This window comes from Etheostoma cragini, chromosome 13 (assembly GCF_013103735.1).
Source record: "Etheostoma cragini isolate CJK2018 chromosome 13, CSU_Ecrag_1.0, whole genome shotgun sequence".
In the NCBI taxonomy this organism is placed as follows: domain Eukaryota; kingdom Metazoa; phylum Chordata; class Actinopteri; order Perciformes; family Percidae; genus Etheostoma; species Etheostoma cragini.
In genome coordinates this window covers 1,769,997-1,782,496 of record NC_048419.1, presented here as the reverse complement: position 1 = coordinate 1,782,496, position 12,500 = coordinate 1,769,997, and the positions used below count along the sequence as shown (strand labels likewise).

Genomic DNA, 12,500 nt, shown 5'->3' with positions numbered 1-12,500 from the left:
CGCTAGCATTGCTGTGAGGAGACAAATCTGGAGAAACATGTATGAACACAGGTTTAATGGTTTGTAGTGATGTCTTTTCTTGACAGTTTCAAATATACAGTCTATAATACCCCTTTCACACCATGGCTCAATAGGTGTTATACCCAGGTGGACTGTGCATTTGAATTGGGTAACCCTCCTCGATCTACTCTGCTTTGCAACCCAGGTAAGTTTTATCAGGGTAGGACTAGGGTCATTTTCAATGTGCACGACCTGGGACGCTTACAGCCAGGGTGGGACTAATTATGCTCTGTTTTGTTAGAAATTACTACACAATACACACACATTCTCCTATTCATGCACAAATGGAGAAATGTCAGCGTGGGGGGCTGCCAGTGCCCCCCAGTGGACCAGCGCCCTGAGCTCATGTGGTGCAGTAGCATCTCTAAGTTACAAGTCCACACTCCGTCCGGCAGCAGCACGGAGCGGTTCCATTCATTTCAGAACAGCGAGGGCCCAAATGTTCACTAGTCTGACTTTTGCAGAGCGGTAGCAGGGTTTAACAGGCAAAACGAGCATTAGAAAGTAATTGTATGAAAATAAGTTGTGTTTAATTCACTCTACACTGCTGCTCTTACTCGCTTTCTCTGGCACGAGACATCCGCTGCAGACTGCAGTTCAGTACAGCTACTGGGGAGAATGAATCTCTCTTTTTTTCTCTTTGTCTTTTAAAAATTAGTCATGAAGCCAAAATGACTAGCACTCAAGGTAATTGTTATTCTTTGCTCCCGGGTTGACCCAGGTGATCTTTGAATTGACATGACCAGGGACATACCCATGTAGACTTGCTTGGTTTGAATTTGCAAAAAGAGAGTTGAACCCTTATCAGACAACCCTAGACTACCCTGGGACGTGGTATGTAAGAGGTATTAGTGCAACAGAAGGTTTAAAGTAGTTTGTGGTACAGCAGCTTAACCTATTGTATGGCCTATTGACCTTTCTGTATAGTAAACCAAGCTGATGAATAAGAAGGGAGGGCACTAGCAAGCAAAGCTGTGCTGATCACCGAAGGATCTGTGAAGCTGTGTGTGAAACTAGTTCGGGTTCTACGCTATAGAACTACCAACAAAGATAAGGCTGTTTGTAGTGAAGGCACCAGAAACAGGCACAACAAACAACAATGGAGCAACATTTACTGTAAAACCTCGCCCGACTGGTTCGCCTGTTATTTCCTTCTTCCAAAACAGTGGTGAACAACACCCGGAGCAAATGCCAGGAGTTGAGTTTTTATTAAAACACAATTATGAATGGTGTGTTAACTGCACGCAAAATTGATCAGAGCACACAAGGCCACATTGCCGTAATTCAGAAAATGTACTGTTCTTCAAACTTGACAGCATGTGTGTATTTTTACCCTGTTTCATGTTGTCTCTGCAGCTACAGGAAGTGCTTCCATTGTTGACAATGCTCTGAACACATGTGGCCTCCTCGTCCTCATCATGGCTACCACAGACCTTGCAAGTGCCCTCCACAGACTCAAGAGAACCCTGCAACACACCAAATGGGACAGACATATCATTGACATAGCAATGTGTAGCAGCAGATGAACACAGAGGTCTTCAATGATGTCCAAGGAGAGCTTCATGTCCCTCAAGGTTGATGGACGTTTACCTCATCCAGATTTTTCTCCTTGTCCTCTTCCTCCTGTTCGGATATGTCAAAGCCACACTTGTTTTTGCGACGATTTTTGCGCTTTTGCCTCTTTTTCTCCTGCTTCAGTTCTTTGGCCCTCTCCTCCTCAGACAGCTCCTCAACAAACTGCTCTAGCCGACTGATGCCCTGCATTTTCTCCACGGCCATCTAGGGGCAACGTAATAAATACATTATGCCAGAGCCATAAAGCAATAATCATCTGATAAACATATCTGAAATTATACCATACACATTGGCTTAGAAGATGTGTACCTCAAAACTTTTGCGTAGTGCATCAATTCCCAAATGGAACAGTATCTGCCAGGTCTGCTCCTCTGCTCGTAGTTTCTGCCAGATCCTGTGCAGCCGCTCATACAGGTGAATACCCAGACAGGTCAGGACTTCTTCTTGTGCAATGTCAATGGTCTTGGCATGTCGCTCTCTACGTCTTAAAAAAAACAGAATCATCAACTGAATGTATAAATACGATGAAAGGACAATGGTATTGATGAGGACTTCACAGGAAACAGACTTCATCAATAATAAAGGATAGCTCTGTGGTGTTTATTGTTTAAACCTTTACTTACTCATAGCCTCCTGCAAACTCAGGCTCTGCCCGGCTGAGGAGATGAGCAATGAAGTCAGTCTCACAGCACACATGGATGTGGCGTTCGTGGGGGCAACAGCATAGTCCCTCATACAAGGCAGCACAATACCCGTTCTCTTTACTGCAGTCCAACTCCCCCACCAGGATGTTGTATGCCCTCAGCACTTTATTCTTACAGTCAGTGCAAAACCTGATGACAAGAAAGTACAGTACTACGCAGTTATCGAGTTCTTTCTAAAGCTCTGGCAGCGTTTACGAGGGGAAAAAATAGTCACACATTACCTGTGTTTACGCAAGTATGTCTCCAGTGTCTCTAAGAGACAAGCATTATCTATGAGGACCACCTCATCTCTGCACTCCTGAGACATCAGCTCCCACACATCCATCCAACTTCCACTGTAAGCAAACATACACCTATTATAACTAGGCCATCACAATGCACAGTCATCATCTCTTAACCTGCAACTACAGGTTTTTTTTGCCAACTCTGGGATAGTAGAAATAAGCTGTACACACAACACTCACATACTTTTTAAGCTGACATCATTAAATTGTTTGATGATAAACTACAGCATTTATGCATGCAGCAAAAATGGGGCAACATTAGAATTCATTAACATGGTTTTTCTTACTACCTGGCAAAAGTCTAATATTCACTCTTTTTATGCCTGGTTTTGGTCTCCAACAATCTTGGAGGAGATATCTGGGCTCATGCTCCGTCTAATTTTCCATTTGTCAGTGAAAGCGCTCACCATTTTCCAACCTAAGGCTTATGTTTGTATACATCAGAAATAAAAAAACAACATCAAATGGTTATCAGCGATGACCGGTCTAAAACGGAAGGCTTCTGAAGGCTGGAGAAAGAGTTCAACGCAGTCAGTTCTACCTTGTGTCTATGTGACGGGGGACACCAACTGTGCAAAGGGAAAGAAGACGCTGCATAAGTCCTCTTCTAGTGTGATACTTAAAACCTGCCACTCTTTGAGCCCACTTTACTACGGCTGGATAAAAGACCACTTAAAGCACACTGGCCCTGCCTGATGGGAAAAGCTACCACTACCGATGTTCACACCAACATCCTGAATGTTGTTTAGAGAAAGAAAACAGTTTGATGAGAAAAACAGATAAATGGTGCTATTACTCACCCCAAAGGTTTAGGTTTGTGTGTGTCTAAGGAGTGTAACTGGCAGCGTTTGTTCTTTTTGCTTTTTGGAATGGCATCAATCATGTTATTCAACTTTGACCTGTAAAGAAAAATATATTTTTAATTATTTGTCCTAAAAACGTTTTATAGTATTCCAGTGTTGTTTTCAACAGTTAATAATATAAACAAGCATTTGTTGTTTGCTATAACTGACACTAAATAAGAAAATGGCACTGTCCGTTTACAATAACTCTGTATGTGCATAGTTTGCAGTTAATTTAGTTTAACACCTTGTCACATCCTTGTCTCTAAGGACTAAAATAACATCAGCACAGATGAAGGCTTGGTATATCAGTATCCTTGCAGAGTATTCAAATCATAGAAATAAAATTCTATTCCTACAAATCCAACAAACCCAGAGAGTTTTTTTTAATGTCACATTTTGGAATTTTGGTTCTCTCCGTTTTTCACTAACAAAAGCACTTGCTCATATTTAATGACAAACTGTTAGTGTTGGCTGTTCTCTTTTGATACATGGTGTGATAGAGAAACACACTTCTTTGTATCTTACCCGTGGACGTAGAAAAGGTTGTAGAGCTTCTTTACATCTGCTAAACAGGCTTTGGTGACAGAGAGCATGCCCGTGGGTTTCAGTGTGAGGGGCTCCAGGGCTGGGTTCCCTGATTCCACCAAATGTGAGAAGAGGCGCTCCACACTTCGTCTGCAGCCCACGCATGACACCAGCTGAGATAATGCACTGTACACCTCTCTGGAGGTCACCATCAGGGCAATATTCAAGTCCTGTTGCTTCAACTTGGAGTGATACTAAAGGCCAAGGAATAGTACATCTGTTACCACTTTGTTGACAAGTCACATGAAGACACACTTAGCTGCTGTGCGAAAAATTTAGAACTACTCACCTCAGAAAATTGTTTCCAATGAGACGTGCTTATTTCTTGGCTGTCAACAGCCATGACACAATCAGAAAATTCCATCACCATCTGACGACAAGAAATAATATACAACAGTTAAAGTACATTTTAGAAACTGTTATTGCCTTGTGACTTAGAGTATATCAGCCATGCTGATAATTGTCACAAGGAAAGATTGTCCTTTTGGTTTTTAAAGTTTTACTATTGCCAAAAAACACTAACACCAATTGGCTGGCAGTTGTTCCTTATTTTTCTTGAAACATACACTATGATTGGACACCTAATTTAGGTTTTTATCAGTTCTAAATTCTTGTGCCAATTTTACTTTAAAAGGTAAGTAAGTGTCAGTGCCTTTATTTAGCCAGAATGATTTGTATAAGAGCAATAACATTGAGGTGAACACTGTGTTCTGTAATGCAATAATAAAAAAAACATTATTTTACTTAGAACAGAATAAATAGAAGCCTGGTGCAAGGGAGCCTGAAGATATCCGACCCTTAGCCATCACCTCCATATTGTGTAAAACAATGAAGAGAGTTCTGGCCTCTCAAGAGACCAGCGTGTTAGATCCACTGCAGTTTGCTAATAGAAGTGACATTGGGACTGATGATGCTGTGCTGGTGAGCTTGCTACAGTCCTATTCCTAGACTTCTGGCAACAAGTATTTTAGTATTTAATTGTTATCTTTTTCCTTTTTTCCTGCACAAATTCATTATTGCCTGAGCAAACCGCAATTTTCTTTCATTAATACAGGTTTGATTGTTTAGAAACCCAGGGTTTATTTTTTGGGGAATATTTTAAAAGACTTTGTTTCAGACACACAGTTCTCACAGAATCTAATGTATGATGATATAGTGTCCGTAAATTCATTCCCATCCTGGCAGGATTCAAAGAAGGTGTCCCAATTTGTGATGTCAAGGAAGTCCCTGAGTTGATCTTTGTTTATGTCAGAGCACATCTGTATCTGCTTGATGGCTGGTTTCATCCTTTTGAGCATAGCTTTATATTTAAGCAGGAGGGGAATTACATTATTACATTAGGTCGGATTTCCCGAGGGGTGGTCCGCAATCCGCTTTATATGCCTCAGGGATATTTCCGAAAGTAGTGGTCAAGGGTCCGATTTAACCATGTAGGACAGTCAACATATTGATGAACAGTTGGCAGATGTATAGACAAGTTACATAAGTTAAAGTCCCCGAGGACGAAGACGGTCTGGTCTGCTGAAGGGGCAAGTGCTTCATTATAATTCTTTTATTTTTTCCCCTGCTGCTTTGTCATTCCGTCATGGCACACACACAAGAATAACAGTAATTTTACCAAACTCTGGGAGTTCATTACAGTCAATATTTTATAGTCCGGTGTGCACACCTGCTCCCGAACGCCATTCTGTGTAGCCCAGCAATTGTCAACAAATAAACACAGGCCCCCTCCGATGGATTTATTTGAGCTGCGCTCATTTCTGTCTGCCCTTATGGTGGTATACCCAGACAGAGGTTGAATTTCATGATAGTCTTTGAGCCAGGATTCCGTCAAACACACAAGGTTTCTCTGTCTGAATTCACAGTAATGTTTAGCTTTAAAGGCCAGTTCAACAAGTTTGCAGCTTACTGATCGAACGTCTGTCAGAGTCATGATAGGCAATGGGAATTTGTTGCAGCATCTCCAAAGTCGGTGCCTCACACTTTACTAGTATTCAATATATAACTATGTACATGACCACAATATTTTAAGAAAGCCAAACTTGTTGAACACATTGTGAAGATATTGTGTCATCTTGCATCCCTACTGTCATTTTTGTCTAAACCCTAGGCCTTCCTTATTTGGTTTGTTTTACGGATTGTGCAACAAGGTTAGCAAACGGTTTCCCTCAAACAGGTTGGAACTTCCCATTTTGATAATGATCTTGGTAATAGGAGCTTGATAATAACTTAGCCTTTACTTCTGGACATTTAACTACTATCCCAAATTGTTGTGGAATGACAATAGCTGACCCAAAGACATTTTTCTTTTGGTCGTGTATATGGGAATGCTTACTAACCGTGAGCGTTTCATCAATACACAGGGGGATCTGTCTGGCGAGAAATGGGTAGTCCTCTTCCCCTTCCCTGCAAACCGCTACCAGACGTGCCATGACTTCTTCCAGTTCGGCTGGGGTGCAGCTCGCCTGCAGGTGACACACAAGAGACCGACTGACCACATTTGACATCAGCACAGGCTACACCAAGCAAATGCTAATCTATTGCGGGCTAAATGCAACATCACCTTGTCACTACAACCCATTAGGCAATACAACACGGTACAAAATGGCAAACATTTACTGACGTTGTGGAACACACAGATATGTCTTGAACCAGATTTAACCAGCTAACATTAAGATAGCAAAACGACAGCTTGGAGGGAGAAAGGGGTATGATGTTGTAGTTTTTAAAATCTTTTAGTTACCGTTTTGGCTTAAATTATTTAAGTGACGACCGGTTTAATTACGCTAACGCCTAAATTACATTACAAGAAAAAGCATTCACCGGGTGCTGGCCAGTTACCGTTAGCCTGCTAGCTAATTTCATTTGCCAGTACGATATTAGAAAATAAAAAGGAAGCCAGTCAGTGTCTTTATGCAAAATATTGTCAAGCTAATACTATATACTGATGTTAATAATACCTTAACCAATAATAGATATATTGCAGTCTTGCTATCCTTTGTCTACGGCCTGTCAATGCCAGCAAACTTGGCTAACTTACTAGTTAGCATCGCTGTCCTGCAAAGCTAACGTTAGCCAGCTTTAGTACGGCTAGCTAGCTAGCTAACATAAAGTACAACTGGCTACTTAGCAACTGCCACTTATTTCTGCTTCCCCTACCAACGTTTAAAGTATAGACCATAACCTGACACCTTGACAAGATAAGTATATATCTGACTAAAAACAATTATTGTGTTAACTTACCCGTTTCTGTGAGTTCCCCCTTAAAATAACAAACAAGTGCGACAGTAAGTGAGGCTGCTACGGTGGCGGAATCTTCACTGATGATTTGACCTTTGCCCTCTTCATAATACGTAGCTGACGTTGTAATGTAATGCATGCGGCCTTCAGGGGGCGCAGTATTGCAAGTCTCGCATTACCAGACCTGCATCCAGACAGTGTGTATATATATATTTACCCAAATGCACAAACAAGACCTATACACATTCATTATGTATGGAGAGATGTCAGAGCTAGGGGGCTGCCTCACATGATGGCACCCTGAGACGTTGTGGGTTCGGTGCCTTGCTCAAGGCCACCTCGGCAGCACCCCAGAGGCGACCTGGCACCTTTCCAGCTACCAGCTAGGTCCATTGGGGACTTGAACCAGCTGGTTCCCAAGCCAAGTCCCCACTGACTGAGCTACTGACGCCCCTAAATGTACAGAAAAGTCAAAGCACTACAGCTGTTAAATTGCTGAATAATTTTTTAAGAATATTTTTTGGGCTTCTCCACCTTTATTTGATAGGACAGCTAGTTGAGATAAAGGGGGTAGACATGTAGGAAATCCTCACAGGTCGGAATCAAACCTCTACATCTGCATCAAGGCATAAACCTCCCTGTATATGTGCACCTGCTCTACCCACTGAGCCAACCTGGCCACTGCAGCATCATCGTAAACAATTTCCCTTTTATGAAAAGCTCAGATGCTGACTTGATCCACTCTTAAAAGACTAGTAAGCTGATGTCAGTTCTTTATAGGCCAATCCAACATAAGCAGAATGGAATATTTAGCAGCAACAAATCAACTGTTAAAAAAAAAAGCAGACAAAAGCAAATCATTTAAGAACGCATTTTATCAAGACATTGTATATTTATATTATAAACATATTATTTACAATAGTATAGCCAGCATTACAGGTCATATCTTCTTATAACATTTAATTTTCCCAGTGTTTCCCTGTGTTTGCCACTCCAACCCCCACAAAAACCTTCAAACTACACAAATGAACCTTGTAGTTTTATGAATGCAATTTTACCAGAATTTCACTGTAATTCCACAAAGATGTAAAACATGTATTACAAGGCAATTCATGAACATGTATGACAGCAGAACACACACTGAAAATGAGCTGCTGGAACTTATTGTGTCCACTAGTGAGTTGGTCAATCCTGTCATGACATTTGCGAGCAAGAAAAATAACAACTGATTCCTGCTTACGGCTTGAACAAGACAGTGTCTTTCTATCTCACCTGTCTTTTGACCAGAGACCGAGTCTGATTGTTTTTTATACAAATTCCACGATGAGGGTACAAAGTGACAGCCTGATGTTCTTTTGGAAAACAGTAAAACCATATCCGCTATTCCTAGACAGGACATAAAAAACAAAGACTGAGCAACACTCCATAGGCAGAAAGGTAAATTAGCTAAGCGGCGAGATACTGGCTCCACAAGTGTCTGACATGTGTACAAAGCAGAGTACAGGACAAAACTTCCCAAATAGAGGTTAAAAAGTGCTTTTAGCCACTGTCTAACGTGGGATCTTGGTTGCATCACATAGAGTCCAACCTGAACTCCTGCCATGTAGATGGCTACATAGCCTACTACAGAAAATAAGCCCTCCTTGTTAGCATGCAGATAGTCCTTTTCTCTGTCATTGTTATGGAGGATGAAAGCCTTCAGCCCTGTTGTCTCCAAAGTAAACTGATAAAATCCACTGATCAGAAGGGCAATGACCCATGACCGACGGGCGGGTAAAATGGCCAAAAGCACAGAAGCAACAACTCGGACAATGGCTAGTGTAAAGAAAAAATTCCAGTGGACGCCATATTCTGACACATGCTCATGGTAGCCGGACATTTTGAGGCTCACTAGCCTTCCCATACCAAGAACAACCAGGGGCCAGACTGACAGGAGCTGCTTTGCGATATGGTTCATCTTGGATCCAGAGATGTTCTTCCCCCGTGCCTCTGGACAGACAAGGGCATTTGCAAAGACATACGCTCCAACGCCAAAGTCCATGACTCCTGTCCCGTAGGTTTCAGTTTTAGCATATCGCCTTGGGAAGACACTAAAGTCCACGGCGAGAATGCTGATGGCTGTTTTCACATTCACAAACACTCGAAAGATAGTCACAAAGGGAACCTGGTTGAATTGAACGTGACTCTGAAGGAAGGTGCTGACGGTGTTCTGTGGGTGCCGAGCAGAACTGTTGATGCGATAGATATAGCAAAACACACAAGCAGAAACAAAGGCTAGGCTCGAGATGACCTGGTAAAGAACATTGCTCAAAACGGTACATGACAGGACTAGGGGAAGGATAAGCACACAGAAGTCTAGAAGCAGATGAGAAATCATTGGAAGTGGAAGCGGAAGTCTTCCTTTGGCCTGATGGTAGAGGGTCAGAATCAGTCCTCTGCTGATGAGACAAAGTGGGGTGAGAAATGAGCCCACTGCCACCTCCTCCAGACTGGTCCCATTGAGATTGCTGATAAACGCTTCCTTCAGGTCCCTCTGAGACATGGCCTGCAAACATTAAAATCCATGTTTTACTACATCAGAGAAACATGACGTGTTCAATAGACAGTGGGAAATTGAACATTTAGGATGCTATGGCAGCACCCATGGGTGCAGGCCCATAGGTTACAGTTTGTAATATAGCAGATATTTAGAGGTAAAAGTGTCAGCAGCCTTAGTTTGTTGGCTTAACTATACAAAAAAAAACATTGTAAACATGATGAATTTACATTAGCACCTACCACGAGGCATTATTAAGTCATCATCGTTGCATTCTCTAATATAAACTAAAACGTTCAATACGTAACCATGGTAGTTGTGTGTCTATTTATCCATACTTACCACGAATTTGTCTGTTAGGCGTCGGAAATGCAGATTCACAACTACCTTCTTCACAGAATACCCATTTACAGTAGGGCAAAGCCTCGAGCCTAGACAGGATATCTACCGGGATGCCTGCAGTGAAAAAGAGAGCGCCTATGCTTCCGTGTTTTCCCCTATGAAGCATTCACGACAACTCGGATTTCTGGAAACTTCAAACCAAACCGGCTGGACTTGAGTCTTCAGCATAAGCATTTTGTAAAATGACCGTAGTATAGTGAATGTGGTCAAAAAGCTCTGGTTTAGAATCTATTTCAGCCAACTGATAAATGCAGAAAAGCCATTCATGTTAGAGTGTCGACGTTTGGATACACAAATGGAAAACTAGATAAAATTTGGAAAACATGTCCTAAGTCCATACGTGGCATTAAAAATGTATGTCCTAAAGATAAAAGATTCTAGAAAACCTTGCAAAAAAAAGAAGAAAGGAAAAGCCTTCGTAATTTGCAGCCAATGTGGACGGCTGGGACACTGAAGCAATGCCAAGGAAGAGGGCGGGAATAAACGTGAATAGTTTGGGAGGCAGTCGGACAGACAGGCAGCAGACACGGGAAGTTGTCCTGAAGGAATTTCTGACAGTAATGGAAAATATTGAGGCTCAGGACTTTAGTGTAGAATAACCACAACTCATCGTTATTAGAATATAGACGTCGTTCCTATCAAACTTTGACTTTAAAGACACGAAGGTAACGTTAACGGTAGAATCAATGAGTTCGGCGGACACCAGACGTATAGTTAAGGCAGGACACAGAAATGGGGGAACGGTAAGTCAGCACACGGGAAAGACCCGTCTGCAATTTATCAACTGGTGGTTAACAGGTTCCTTTTTGGTTTTAAATGTAAAGTCAAGGATAACTTAACCTGACCTGGAGTACCTTTATCAATAATATGTAACATAACCGGTCCTCAGTGTTGTTTGGTTGGTTCGTATTTAACCGCGTTGTAGAATGTTTAACGAAACTGTGACCGAATAACAATACCGTAATCCAACGTTAAATGCGCCAGATGAAAAATAGTCCCTACAATGCGTGGAGTAAATAAAGCCAAATGTAGTGGCATACTTTGACAACGTATTTCTATCTTGCTTAAGAAAAGGTAACACACACTTCACTTACTGTTTCATCATATAATACTGTGTTAGAAAGGCCAATTGAATGCATTGTGTACTTGGATATTATTCGTGTAGCATTAAATATGACATTAACATGACCTTACAGAGTGATGGGATGTAGGCAACGTGCTATTGGATTAAATATGTGTGCACACATGTAATACGTTGTCAGGTGGGTTGCAGGTCCAGGCCATGTGACCATGGCAGGATAAAGCTGACTTCCATTAGTCAGTCTGAATCATAGACTATACATATATTGATATTAATATTAACGGTCAGTGTTCTGAATTGATTGTGACTGAATGAATTACAAATGACACATGGCTCAAATTGTTTCTGAACAAGTGTGCAGCATGCATTGCCCATGTAATACTAATGGCTTTTTAGGCATCTAAAGTAAGTGTCAATATAAACAGCATGTCATGTAAGAATTCCTATTTAATTTACTTATGTGATCTATATCTTTGACACATCTCTCAAAGCCAAGAATAAAATCTTGAACATTTAATTGCATAGACATGGGATATTTTAAGTGCTTCATAGCTCGGGAACATGTGACCGATTGAATGAAAACCACATTATCTTTGATATTTTGATATTTTGATATGAATTAAAAGTATGGGGCTCGGAAATGTATCAATTTTTAGAAAAATACTACCATTGCGATCAGACTTGATGTAATGATGACATCAGTGGAGGGCACAGCTCTGTTTTCTCGTTTAATTTATAAAACCTTCATTTACTGTTGTTTTAATGTGCAATTACTTGGCATGATAGACAAAATAGGACCTGACATTCATATTTTAAACACTTTGTCTCATTCGTCCAGAAGGTCCATTGTCCACACCCAAGCCTGGATGATTCATTGGAGGGAGATATTCAGGCCTTCCTCATTGATGAAGACCAACTCCACACTTATGACGACCTCACCAAAGTTAACCCAGTGACCCCAACAACAGGTAACAAATGGGGCTATAATGTCACTAGACCCTCTAGAGCAGGGGTCATCAACTATATTTGTCAGAGGGCCAGAATTTTACGAGACAGTCTCCTTGGGGGCCGGACCCTTAAATAAAAATTAAATAAAAAAATCAAATTTGTTATAACATTATGATTGATGTTTATTGTTAATACTTTTTCCATTTCATTACAAAACTGAAGGCCTTTATGAGTCAGGTT

At 41.3% G+C, this 12,500-nt stretch overlaps 3 protein-coding genes across 4 annotated transcripts in view; 1 reads left to right on the top strand and 2 right to left on the bottom strand.

Annotated features, from left to right (window-relative positions):
* Positions 1-7,458, bottom strand: part of ggnbp2 (gametogenetin binding protein 2) — a 9,166-nt gene extending 1,708 nt beyond the window's left edge. The window contains exons 1-11 of the mRNA XM_034890935.1: positions 7,297-7,458; positions 6,393-6,518; positions 4,343-4,423; positions 3,994-4,247; positions 3,424-3,522; positions 2,561-2,674; positions 2,259-2,468; positions 1,945-2,119; positions 1,651-1,839; positions 1,394-1,526; positions 1-27 (exon numbers count right to left, since the gene is read on the bottom strand). The exon at positions 1-27 is cut by the window's left edge and continues 99 nt beyond it. Coding sequence (XP_034746826.1) covers positions 1-27; positions 1,394-1,526; positions 1,651-1,839; positions 1,945-2,119; positions 2,259-2,468; positions 2,561-2,674; positions 3,424-3,522; positions 3,994-4,247; positions 4,343-4,423; positions 6,393-6,485 — 1,375 coding nt within the window. The 5' untranslated portion in view covers positions 6,486-6,518; positions 7,297-7,458. The remainder of the gene's footprint in view (positions 28-1,393; positions 1,527-1,650; positions 1,840-1,944; positions 2,120-2,258; positions 2,469-2,560; positions 2,675-3,423; positions 3,523-3,993; positions 4,248-4,342; positions 4,424-6,392; positions 6,519-7,296) is intronic.
* A 351-nt stretch (positions 7,459-7,809) lies between these two features.
* On the bottom strand, positions 7,810-10,571 carry pigw (phosphatidylinositol glycan anchor biosynthesis, class W). The gene is made up of 2 exons (XM_034890930.1): positions 10,172-10,571; positions 7,810-9,838 (listed from the first exon to the last, which is right to left on the bottom strand). The coding sequence occupies exon 2, from the start codon at positions 9,833-9,835 to the stop codon at positions 8,348-8,350; it is 1,488 nt and encodes a 495-aa protein (XP_034746821.1). The 5' UTR covers positions 9,836-9,838; positions 10,172-10,571; the 3' UTR covers positions 7,810-8,347.
* An 89-nt stretch (positions 10,572-10,660) lies between these two features.
* The window catches only part of LOC117956080 (unconventional myosin-XIX), a 20,053-nt gene continuing 18,213 nt past the window's right edge, over positions 10,661-12,500 (top strand). For both annotated transcript variants that reach the window (XM_034890929.1, XM_034890928.1), the window contains exons 1-3: positions 10,661-10,975; positions 11,350-11,356; positions 12,141-12,280. In XM_034890929.1, coding sequence (XP_034746820.1) covers positions 10,918-10,975; positions 11,350-11,356; positions 12,141-12,280 — 205 coding nt within the window. In that variant the 5' untranslated portion in view covers positions 10,661-10,917. The remainder of the gene's footprint in view (positions 10,976-11,349; positions 11,357-12,140; positions 12,281-12,500) is intronic.

Bases quoted from the DNA above. Each gene is read 5' to 3' on its own strand.
- pigw (XM_034890930.1), bottom strand. From the start codon at position 9,835: ATGTCTCAGAGGGACCTGAAGGAAGCGTTTATCAGCAATCTCAATGGG.